We start from the raw sequence: 12,688 nt of genomic DNA, 5'->3' as shown, positions 1-12,688 counted from the left end.
CCAGGCCTACAAAAAACCACTGCCAGCAGGAGACAGGGCAGCACAGCTCCAGACCGGCATTCCTCGAGCATTAAGCTTTGTCTAGAATACTGCTAAATTGTCTTTCATTCCTTCATGCCAAAAACCCCACCAACCCAAACCCTAAAAACAGCCCTGACACAAAACCTCTTCTCCCAAAGCCATGGATCGGGGTGGTGGGCATCCAATATCTGTCACACCTATGCAAAATGTCACTTCCTAATTAGTTTCTCTCTCCTTATCAGAAACTTCCAAGTCAAAAATCCAAGTTCTCATCTTTTACAATACCCTGCCTCCCCGCACCTTGCTAAAATGCCCTGCTACTCAGAGCATGGAAAGCTCTCTCAGGTAATGCTACAGTATCTATTGTCTACCTGAAAGAATTTTCTATGCTTTTTTTGTACCATCCAGATTGGGAACGGGACCGAGGTGCAGAGGTTCTGCTCAATCTTTTGGACTGTTACATGAAATCCCAACATTGGGAAGGATTAAGTCCAAGAGATGGGTGATGGTTTTTAGTCACAGGTTCCCAAACACTTCTCATTCTCTCAACCACAGTACTGATTCCATTCCCAGACCTCCTTGGAAGCAAGGACTCAATAGACACAATCCCCTCCCACCTCCTGATACTCTGCCACATAATCCTCCATCCACTTCCAAACACATTTGCCATTTTTCATCTCTGCCGGTTCCTTTCTTCTATGGTCCAGGCTACAAATTCCAGAAGGCAAGCAAAGCAGCCTCTGTCTGTAAAACGCCAAGCGCATCTACCGTGCAGTACTGCGTAAATAAAACTAATTATCTTAACACAGAAGAAAATGGGGCTTTTTCAATTAAACCGCTAATGTCCAAGAATGCAGACACAGCACCACAGGAAGGGAAAAGGTGCCTGCAAGTTTTAATCAAGCCAGAAACTAACAGAGAAGCATATGCATTCTTATGCAAATCTACACCAGACGCATTGCACATCTGCTGAAATGGGTGTCGTTTTCCCACAGTTTGCAGAATTAATGTGTTTAACTAAGTGCCTGCCAGTTCTTGCAGTGTAAGAGCTAATTTTTAATAGGGTATTCCCAGCTGTAAAAAAAAAAAAAAAAAAGTAGTCTCTTTAGATAATAAGGGATCTAAATCCAGGACTTGGTTTTACATTTACTTAAGTGCAAAGACCCCCTTCACCTCCAAGAGCTCATTACTTGCACTACTCCAACTTGCTTTATAATTAAAAATAATCCTGAAACTTGGAGAAGAGCCTTTCTACAGTTTCGTGACCTTTTGAAACACCATTAAAGAGAATTAACAAATGTCATTCCCTCCTGATCACTTTTATAAAGGCCTTCTGAGATTGGGGGGGTGTCAAAACACAAAAGAGGACTTTGTGAGAAGTTTACAAACCAAAACACAGTAATTTTTTTTTCACTTGGTTACTTTCCTTGCAGATACAAATCTTATTTCCATGACTACTATGTGCTTTTACAGAGGATTTTGAAAGAATTCAGATGAGAGCTTAACTCTGTGACCTTGGGGCTAAAAAGGCATACATGCCAGAAAATGCTGAAATCTCAGCTATTTTTTAAAAAAAAACTATAAATATCGGTTGAAAGGAACCCATGATCTCATAATAAGTCAATGGGTCACAGTTATGCTCCTCTTATCTTCCCTTTTTTTCCTCTATTGTTTAAAAATAGGAAACAGCACCACATGAAAATGTTCAGCCAGAGATAAATAGTGTGACTGAAATACAGGAGTCAGGAAACTACTGTTTTAAAATAATGCCATCCTCATTTTCCCCAACACACTCTAATATTGTTGATGACTTCAAATATTTAAGTGACTTAATAAATTAGTAACCTAGGCAACATTTGCAACAACACAGGCAGCTGAAAGAGCCCAGCTAAAAACTCCTAAAAAAAAAAAATTGTAAAAAATCCATTCCTGCATAAATTAACATCCATGTTCCTTAAAAAAGGATAGGCAAACAGACTGAACGTCAAAGGGCTAATTCTGCAATAAAGTTTGGGAGAAAAGCAACAAAGAAGAAAACAGGCCATAACCAGCCCCCAGCTGCACTCCAAATCACCACTGCAAATACACAAGAAAGTAAGCAGACACGCCATAGCTGTGGTAGCAGAGGACTCCTAATGCACCCCCTATGCACTTGCAAGAGTTCCCTGCAGTCAAAACCAGCTATGAGAGCAGCTGTCATACAGCAGGTACGAGCAGATCACCTGTAAGAGCACTTCAGTCGCATCTTTTGATATTCCCTGCTGCTGGCTGGCAAGGAAAAGCAGTATCTCTGTCCACACCTGCCTGTTGTTTAATCTGTAGCAAACGCAGTCAATTAAAACTTGTTTTTGATTAAACTCTACCTTTTACAATGGGGCACCAACCAGAAATCATTGTTGTTTATCATCTCAACAAAATGAAAAAAAGCTTTCTGCTTCCGTTATTTAGCATTTGTACCTAATGCACTGCAGCGGTACCTGAAGGTGTATCACTATAGCAGCACTGCCCAAACGCATGGGAAATGACATTTCCTGGCCCAACAAGGTTTATCCTCCAAGCCTGCTTCTGCACCAGCTTTCTAGGAGAGTTAAAAACAAGCCTATTGATCTAAAGGGAAAGAAATGCTCATGAACGCTTCCCAATACAAGGCTGCCTGCCCAGACATGCTGTGCAGCTCTTCAGCTTCCTTCCAGCTTTCCAAGGGTCTCATCTGCACCTTCAGCTTATCTCCCATTAAGGTCTTCAGAACAGCAAACGATCTCCTGCAAGGAATTATGAGCACACATAAGTGCAGCAGCAGACAGTAGCCCAGCTACACTACCTGCACGCATCTCAAGAAGAAAACCCTCCACAGCTGTAACAGCCACCCCTCAATTATATCAGATTGCCTTGCCGCTTCAACGTTATGAGTGTTTTTTTGGTTTTTACATTAAATACACCCTTCTTACCTACCCCTTGTTATACAGCCTCCAGATTACTTTTTAATTGAGCTTCTGGAGATGAGTGATAAGGTTCTGAAGTGGAGGACGCTATCCCCCAGCCTGCTTCAGGCAGCCTCTGGCACCCGCAGCAGCTCCTGCACCACCGCAATGAAGATGCCGCCACCTGGTGGGATCTCCACCGGCTCGGGTGGACCCTGGGGAGGGTCAAGGCTCTCACTCACCATCCTCCCATGAGCACCTCGGAAAAAGCTGGCCAACAGCACGAGCAGCGCTGGAAGGAGGTGATGTGCTGACAATGACATGCTATTCATTATCAAAACCTGTTGCTGCTCACCCCAAGTGAGATGGTTTGGAAATGGATAATCTTTGCATTTTTAGGTACAACTGCAAGCAGTGGAAGAAGAGCAAAAAAAAAAAAAAAAAAAGGGGGGGAGGGATCAAGCTACCTACAGAGCCGCAGAGAGGCAAGCTGTACAGAACCAGAAAACTCTGAGAACAGAGTTGGAGTCATTGATGCAAGAGCTGAGCAAAGCAGATGATAGATTGCTGGAATGGATAACTGACAGAAATTGGGCTTTTGAACTGAATTTCACATGATTAGGAGATGCTCCTCTTCAGTGCTCGAGCCACAGCTATTTTTTAATCTCCACATGACACTGTGCGTTGCTGTGGCTTCAGTCTTGAGCATGAGTCTAGTATTTTCTGAGGCCCAATACTTAAAGGCCTGCAACTCAGGTCTGAGGCAGCCAAGAGACGTTTCTGTCTGGTTGCACTGGGTCTAGGGCTTTTTCTGCAGTCAGAGCCAGCAAAGCTCTGCCTGTAGATCAATACCCATGAAAAAACATGGAGCCCTTCAAGCCTGTGTTTGAAGAGCCTTCTCTTTCTGCCAGGAAAGAAGGGATGAGGAGGCTCATTCTGGCAGCGAGGAATGTCTCCAAACTGCTCAGAGGATTAGAGGACAAGGTGATGAAAATGTCCATGTCCGACCTGTGCTCGCGTTCATACAACTGCTATCATCTTTTAGCACCACTGCTAAAAGAGAAAGACATTTCCTAGTCCAGATAAGGCCCAGAGCAACAACGTCTATTTGCAGGATGAACATTCAAGAACACTCTTCCCCATGCTATTTTCTACATATTTGAGCAATTCACATTTTGAAATTTTAGCACGAGCGTTTGCCCTGAGCTTAGAGCATGCACATTAGAGACTAAATTGACAACTTCTGTTACAGAAGTTTACAACCTGTTTAGACACAGACTGTAAGTCAGGCAAAATCCAATTCTGTCCCCATCACATGCAACACTTCACAACAATGCTGCGATTCTGGCTTTATAATTCATTGCTACAAAATCCATGAATGTTCAGTCAACCACACCAAGCAATATAATTGCTCTGTTTTCACAGATAGCACTGAGAATGCTGTAAATGCAGTTATTCCCCTGCCTCCTCCTCCTCCCAAAGTCTGTTTCAAAGAGCAGAGAAAAAGACCTTGAAACACTGGTGGATGCTTTCAACAGTCAGTTATCCCTTGTACACAGAAAAAAAATCACAGCATTAATCCAGGCAAGCCACCTCTTCCCTCCTACCCATTACACACACACCATCAATCTGAAAGAAAGCCATCATCCAGAACACATGTTGATACGGTATTTTACAGAAACATTAGATGTGTGTCAAAACTAGTTCTTGGAAACATCATCTAACAACAGTCACATGATTCATGTTTCAGAAGCAATTAAACCTATCACTCTGACAAGCAAATTTACTGTTCCCCTTCACTATTCAAACATCAGGTTAGAGGAAACTGCTTATGTTACAAACTCTGTCCTTCAGTAAGGAAACTGTATTTCCATGGTTTGATAATGTCCTTGCTAATTCCCTTAACTAGAAGCTGCTGAACCTCCAAAACGCAGAATGAAAAAGCTAGACTTCAACTACTGCAGCTAACGCAGGAAATGCAAAAATAGCCAGACTATGATTTAGATCTCGTAGTGAAGTCAGACAAGACCTCAGTGTCACACTGAAATCACATCCCAGACATTGTAAAGTCCTACTGTATTCACATCACTGTCATACTGCTGGCAAGCCACAGAGACCAGTAATGATGGTACTTTACTAGTAAATTCTTTTCTCTGTGCTTACAAAGTTTTACTGGCTCCGCAACGGGACCAGCACCCCTCATGCCAATAATTAACTCCTTAGATAAAGACAGAGTGGATGGCGCACCACTGTGTAAGAGAGATGCACAGAAAAACAGCCGCCTTTAAGCGACTGCTGAACTCCTTTCTTTAAAATGAGCGATTCCACTCCCTGAGCCATTTTTCAGACAGTCACCTTTCATTTGGAACAACTCTGCAACGCAGCAGTCCACGTTCCGTAAAGACACATGGAAAAGAAACGACATGACATCAAAAGCTGCATTTCTTGCCACGCTAGAAAAATGCTTTGCCACTTTTCATATGCTAGATATTCCTTCCCTCCCCCAGCCATTCATGGTGAAATAATTAGTGTTAGTGTTCTCATTGTTTATCAGACAATACAGACAATAAGGCTAAGCTTTCTGCTCCCGTTTTCTTTCCCTGTGCTGCTGTGGTTCCTCAAACAACTGTGCAAGGCTTTACTTTTAATCCTATAAATAACACTTGTCACTCATAGGTTTGTAACCCATATTTAGTTGTGCACAAACATGGCACAGTTTCAGCTTGATTCATTGTCCACAAACTTCTCCAGATGTGTTCATGCAAGAAAAAAAGGCTAATAAGCAGGAGGAAATAAACAAATACTAGCTAATCCGATTGCTATTTCATAGGGAAGAAGAAAAGACACTAACACATCAGATTCTTTATGAGGGAGAGAGATAATGAGTTGTTTTTAAACACAGACTAGGAATAATTAGTTATTGTCCTTGGGCTACAAGATGTATTTTTACATGCTTGAAGTCTATGCTGATTTTTATAGCCTGTGAGCTAGCTGCCCTGTCACAGGGAATTTTTTTCCATTTATCTACATGTTAGCATCAGGCTACAAACACAGCACAACATGTGACTTTATCAACAAGCAATGTTTTTTGCTGTGGCTAATTTTGAAACCGCATTCCTGCTTCCACTCATACAAGATATAACCTTGGGTAACAATCAGATAGGCTGGTGCCAGACATCCTCTTCTTAAGTACAGTCTCATTTTACCTTTGGTAAGTATTCTAAACAAACAAACAATTTGAAGGCAATCTGCTCTCTTAGGAGCTTCCCCTGATAACAACAGAGAGAATTTTATTATTTTTTTTTTTAGAAAGCTGCATTTTAGAGTCTCAGCATTAGGCTGAGATTAACAAAAGCAAGCCGCAAAGAAGCGGCAAGGTAGACACGGTGGAAACTACTAAAAATCCCAAACTTCTATTACAATTAATTGCGCTAAGTATAACTTTGCTCACTGATGCACCAGACAGAAAGCAGACAGACAACCTCGTCCCACTGCACCAGCTTTTCAAGCTTCCAAAATAAACACAAAGGTCTTTGCACAGACTGTGCTCTCCAGAAAACCTGCAGCTTGATCTTCCTCATCTGATACGTGCAAAGGCTAATGCTGGTGGTACTCACAATAATTAACTGCCATCAGCCGAGAAACCCGGCAGAGTTGGTGTAGATAACTTATTTATGTCATCTGTGTTTCAGGAACAATGCAACCAGTAACAGATCAATGATAGGGGTAACTGAGAGCATTTGCTTCTAGTTGTACAGGCCAGGGAAAACCTGGAGAACCTCCCTGGGGTTCAGGGCAGGGGAGGAAGATGACAGGGACAACCAGCAGCACGACAGGATCTGATGTAAAAAAGTACCGATAAAAGAAAGTGTTTTTACAGGTTCTCTCTCCATCGTATTAGGCAATGGTAACATGAGTAACTGCCCCTGCAGACAAAACTGCTGCCTTTTCAAGGATGGACCGTCAAATTTGTTACAGGAGGGAAAACAAGACACTGTCTGCAGCGATCTTCACTCTGAAACGTGGGAGTAATTATCGTTAGATTACCAAGACAAACAAGAGGGAAAGACAAGGAAAAGATAAAACAGAATTTCCACTATTTAGGTGCTGATGGAGAGATTAAGCCTGACTGCATTTCAGCTGGGAGCCTAAACAAACCAGAGGCCCGGTCACATAAATCAAGCTAGTTTTAAAAGGTTACATACCAGGGAGAGTTTGGGAAAGAAGGGGAAACAGCACTGGGTCCTGTACGCCGGCCAGACTGCCGGAGATTTTAACATCCTTTTCATAAATAATAAAGGTGCCAATTTAACTCCCACCAGCAAGTCTGGGGCGACGGGACCCACCGTATCAGTCCCTCCCAGGCCTTCAGTCCCTCATTAATACTAATCAGAGCCGGCGCTGGCAGGCGGCGAGCGCTCAGCCCGGCGTGCACCCGCATCCTGTACTTGACTCCCGGCGACACAAAAGGTTCGGGTGCGGATGCCCGGCTGCTCCCGCCGCCGCAGCCCCCCGCGGGTGCCGGCTCCGGCGGCGGCTCAGCGGGGCGGGCTGCCTGGCCGGGGCACCGGCGGGAACGGGGCCGCCGCGGGCACGGCGCGGGCTGCGGCGGAGCCCCGGGATCCGGCACCGCGAGAGGGGCGGGGAAGGAGCCGGGAGCTTCGGCAGTGGGGAAGAAAAAAAAAAAGAGAAAGAAGTTAGGGCCAGGAAGTTTTCCGCCGCTCCCCACTTCCAACCTGCCACCACAGCCGGCAACGGGCCGCGGGCCGCACCCCCCCCCCCCAGCCCAGCCCGGCCCGGCCCGGCCCTGCCCGGGGGCCCGGGCCCGCCCCCCCCGGCGCCCCCTTACCGTAGACGCGGACCCAGCCCTGCTGCTGGCAGACCGACTCCAGCAAGACGCGGTCCAGCGCGCCGCCCGCCGCCTCCAGCTCCTCCGAGCCCAGCTCCGGCTCGGCGAACGCCTCGGCCGCCCAGGCCGCCGGCTCGGCCGCCGCTGCGGGGGGCGCCTCCATGCTGAGGGGGGGCACCCGGCGCCGCCGCCGCCCGCGCTGCGCCCCGGCCGCGCCGCGCCTCGCTTCACCTCAGTGCGCGCCGCGGCGCGGCTCCATCCCTCCCGCCCCTCCCCGCCCTTCCCCGCCTCCCGGCCCCCCCGCCCCCTGCGTCAGCGCGGGAGGAGGCGGCGGCCGCTGCCCGCCCGCTCCAGCGCCCGGCGGCGGCGGCGGCTCCACCGCGCCCTCAGCGCCGGCGGCATCCCGGGCGAGCAGGCGCGAGCAGTGGCGGGCCGAGCGCCCGCGCGGACGGGGGCAGCGGTGGACGGCGGGGCTCGGCCAGGCCAGAGTAATCGCCCGCCGAGGCAGCGAGCCGGGACACACACCCCCACCGCCCCTGCCCTGAGGGAGAGGGGGCGGCGGAGGATGGCGGGCAGCGGCGGCTCGGCTGCAGCCCTGCGGCGGCCGCCTCCTGCCCAGAACCGCTTCGCTACGGCCGGGCTTCCCGCGGCGCGCCCCGAGGGGGTTCAAAATGGCCCTCGGCGGGGGGGTCCCCTCAGGCCCGGCCCCACCGGCGGTGCAGCAGCCGCCGCCCGGCTTCCCCTGCCCGGCGGGCCCGGGGGGGCGGGAGAAGGCTGGCGGGAGCGAGCCGGCCGTGCCCGCAGGCGGGGGGAGCCAGCGGGGGCCGAGCCGCGGGCGCCGCAGGGCTGCGGCCCTTCGACCAGCCGGCCGCCTCTCAGGGCTTGGGGGGGGGGGCGGTTGTACCCCGGAAAGCAGCGTGAGGTGGGGGGTTCCCCCGGTTCAGCCCTTCTGTCAGCGTTTGCACCTCGGAGCATGCCTGGTGCGGGCTGGTAAATCGTTCATGCGCTTACGCAGTCCGTCTCTTTCAGAGACACTTGAAGGCGATGTGCCGGAGAGAAAGGACGACGGGCTGGATTAAATCCATTTCATTTAGGCGACTTGCAGGTTGCTTTTTTCTGAATGTCCATTTACTGATCTCCGCGAGTACACCAGCTTTTAATTTTCTGGGGTTTTTGGTTGTTTGGTTGTTGGGTTTTTTTTTGGTGAAGCTCCCAGTGCTTTAAGGTACACGCTCTTTAAAAATCCAGAATAAAATACCTGTGAATATAGTGTGCATCCCACAACGCTTTTTAAATCGCAGTATTGTAACTTGAATTTTCAGGGAGGGTGGTCAAAGGGTTCAACTTAATCTGAGTTCTGCCCTGCAATCTCTTGGTCTGAGTTTGTGCCTGTCCGTGATCAACACGATCTGAGTAAATTCATCCCAGCGTGCAGATTCAGTGATTAACTTCCTTAGCAGGGGCTGTGTCCAAGGGACTCATCTCCTTACACAACTTCTGCATCAGTACAAAGGGGCTAACAATTTGTCTTTATTGCAATAGCTGTTGCATTAGCGTGGAGCTATAGCAGTTACGCTGCCATAAAGCTGCTTTAAACTAGGTACGGCTCCTCCACTTTCTAACCGTGCCCTGTCACCTTGTTTTATTTTGTGCTACAACGGAAAAAGAGGGTCCACACAGCGAGTTACTGCAGCTCTGTTGAAGAGCAGTAACTTTCCTCTGAAAAGTCTTAACTCTAAGCCCTGCAGCTCTGCCGAAAACTGAAGGTTTGTCTTGGGAATTCCCAAAAGTTCCTCTTGGGAGCTGAGGATTTGCAAAGTAGCAGTGAACAGAGCCCTCCTGATCCAACCGGGTTGGAGTACTCTCACACTGGTACAGTCGCATCTGCGATGGAAGATGTATTAACCATTTCAACAGAGAAAAAAAAGTCCTGCCAGCCCTATGATTAATTGATGAAACCTCATTTCCTGTGGGTTTCTCTCTCATGCTTGACTGAGAGCTTGACCTGAATCTTGCCCTACAACTGGGTCATTCTCTACCCAGTTGGGAGCCCTGTTTTCTGAAACAGGATGAGTTTGTGTTGCAGTTTTTTCATTGTATGGTGGGACTATGCACCCTGCTGTGATTTCCAAGCTGAGAGCAAAAACAAAGAAACCTCCTTCTTCAAAATGTTCGGTTGTTTTGTGATTGGCGGAGCTGGTGTAGCCCAGTTTCCTACAGATCCATACCTCAGCCTGGCCTGGACTGCCTGGTATCTAGCAGAGGGCGGGGACCCTCAGTGGTGAGGCTTGTGGGATCTCTCTGCGTTACCTTGATGCCAGTTTTCATTATTCTTGCAAGGACTTAGTTTGCTCTTGGGCCTTTATCCCTCTGTTTGTTTTGTTGGAAACACACCAGCAAGTTCCATGCTTCCTTAGGCTGCAGGAGGTGGGACACAGCATCAGGGCAAAACAGAGATTCTGTGAGCTTGATGGTGTCAGCCTCAGTTCTTTGGGAAATAAGGATTTTTAAATTACCCCTATAACCAAGAAGAGTTAAACCAGGCTGAAATCTGGTAAGGATTTGTCCCTCCACCACTGTGACCGGCACGGGGCGATTCTACACAGTTCTGCATGGAAGCAGCACAGCTGGGGCACCCAGTAACCTCTCCTGACTCCTTCACACCCCAAAACATGCTCTGCATCGTGGTTTCCAAAGGACTGCGAGCTAAGGGTATGTGGGCTACTCCTTCCAGAGCAGACTTCTGCATAAATTGCCATAATAATACTGCAAAGCAGTAGGAAACCCAATTTTTCCCTCCTACACTCTCTCTGCTGCTCGTTCCCACTGGTGCTGATAATACAACATACGTATTCTCCAAGTTTATCATTTAGTGGCCACAATCCAATAAACTCTTCAAAGTTTTCCCCTCCTACTCTCCCCGCAGCCTCCTTCTTGCCGTCAGCCTCCCAGAGACTTCTCCATCCCTCACCCAAGTCTGGGATCTTCACCTGCTGCAGCTGCAGGGAGCTTGCACAAGCAGCTGCAGGGGGAAAGGGGGATGGAGCAGCTTTGAGGAGAAGCGGAGCTGGCATGTTGCGAGGGAAGGATGTGGCTGCTAAGCTACTGCCAAAAGGGGAAGAGTGGAGTTTTAAAAAGCTGCCACACAATCCTGGGATGACAATTACTCAGGAGTGGCGCAAGAGACCAGCAACTGGTTCCCATCAAGTGAGGACCGGTTGTATCTGCAAGTATGATCAAGCCATCCTAACAGCAAGGTCTGGAACGACTGGATAGTGAGGTTTCTGAAATACACATGGTAGCAGAGAACAAAATCCATTCTTCTGCCTTTATTTGTGGGGTTTGGTAAATATAAACAATAATAAAGAGCAGAGACGACTAAAATAGGAAGGCTGGTTTTGCAGGCATGACAGCAGCAAAAATAGACAGATTTTATAAATAAAGATGTCCTGGAAATCAGAGACTTCTGAGTTTCAGGCTGCTCATCAGCTCAGCTGTTCTGGCTGGGGTCTTCTCTGCCAGTAGGGCACAGGAGATTTGTGCAGGTGTAAATAAGCAGTAATGTAAGCCCATGCATGAAATTCCATTCGTGTAAAACAGCCCCATTCGTTGATCAGCTCGTGGCTATCACGTTAACCCACGTGGTTAAATTAGGGCTGGAGGTTTGCTCAGAAGAGGTTAAATCAAAGTGTTTGAAGACAAGTGTATTTCCACTAAGCCGAAGACTGCATGTGTTGTAGAACAAATGGAACCATGTCAGTCTGACTTGAGAAAATAAAGCTTTTGAGCTGACCTTCTTCCAGGAGAATGAATTTGCATCTTCCGGAGTGAGTAAGTCTCACTTCAGTGATCTTATCTCAACAAAAGGCAATAATAAAATGAGAGGACATGGAGGAGGGTGGTGAAGGCAGTGAAGTGATGGTATAGATACCGTATGAGGAGGAAAGACTAGAAAAATGAAGAGACTCCAGTCTGGAAGAAGAAAACCTTGGAGCAAGCGAAGACTGAGAAGTCTGAAGAGGTCCAAGAGGTCTGGTGGGGACCCTGTTCCTCACAACGCAGGAGCAAAGGAGCACGGAGAGAAACGTTCAGGAGCCGGGTCTAAAGCAAGCAAAAGGAAATACTTTTTCACACAACACATAATTACATTGTGGAACTTATTGCCACAGGATGTCATGGAGGCCAAAAGTATAAATGAATTCAAAAAAAAAAAGGATTACACAAATTCATGCAACCTCCGGCTCAGGAAGTCTCTCAACTGCTGATTACTGGGAGCCGGGAGGGTATGCTGGAGGAAGGATCACTTTATCCTCTCCCTCTTCCGATATCCCTTCCTAAGCATCTGCAGCTGGCCACGGCCAGGCACTGGTTATTGCCCAAGGTGAACGTTTATTCTGAGCCAGCCTGGCAATGCTTACATCCTCCTGGTGACTCCCTATGGATGGAACCTTAGGGACCAGAGGCACCTCCTGGCCGCATACACGACTGACCCCTAATTTTGTTACCTCCAGCCTGCTGCGGTCCCATTGAAGTCCACCGTGGCCACTCTTTGCTGATTTAGGCTGGTGTAATTGAGGCCAGATTGAGCCCTGAAACCTTCAGAGAGACTCTTCCGCTTTCCGTGCCCCTGGGATTAAGCGCTGAAATCTCCGTGCTAAAACCTTCTTTGAACAGGGATGGCAGATAATGCGCAAACTGATTAAAAAAACCCAGCACTGGGGAAAGTTAAATATTAAAGAGCCAAGGCCCAGTTATAACTGCTGCTGCCGTCCCTCCTTCATCTCCTGCCAACTGCCTCCAGGATACATATGCTGACACTGAATTTCTACCTCACAAAAGCGGCCGCAGCATGGGCTTTAAACTCGGGCCATTAATGCCGAGATAGGAAGCAGAAAAA

General features: G+C 48.0%; 1 protein-coding gene across 3 annotated transcripts in view; it reads right to left on the bottom strand.

Annotated features, from left to right (window-relative positions):
- Nucleotides 1–8,010, bottom strand: part of RASAL2 (RAS protein activator like 2) — a 187,249-nt gene extending 179,239 nt beyond the window's left edge. Inside the window, exon 1 of one of the 3 annotated variants that reach the window (XM_040610596.1) lies at nt 7,792–8,010. In XM_040610596.1, the coding sequence (XP_040466530.1) occupies nt 7,792–7,954 (163 nt within the window). In that variant the 5' untranslated portion in view covers nt 7,955–8,010. The remainder of the gene's footprint in view (nt 1–7,791) is intronic. The other 2 variants (XM_040610597.1, XM_040610598.1) reach the window with 2 other exon arrangements.
- Between the last annotated feature and the right edge of the window lie 4,678 nt (nt 8,011–12,688).

The sequence above is a fragment of the Falco naumanni genome, chromosome 11 (genome assembly GCF_017639655.2).
Source record: "Falco naumanni isolate bFalNau1 chromosome 11, bFalNau1.pat, whole genome shotgun sequence".
NCBI classification, from domain to species: Eukaryota; Metazoa; Chordata; class Aves; order Falconiformes; family Falconidae; genus Falco; species Falco naumanni.
Note: the sequence above shows the minus strand (reverse complement) of the source record. Positions and strands in the feature narration are given on the sequence as shown.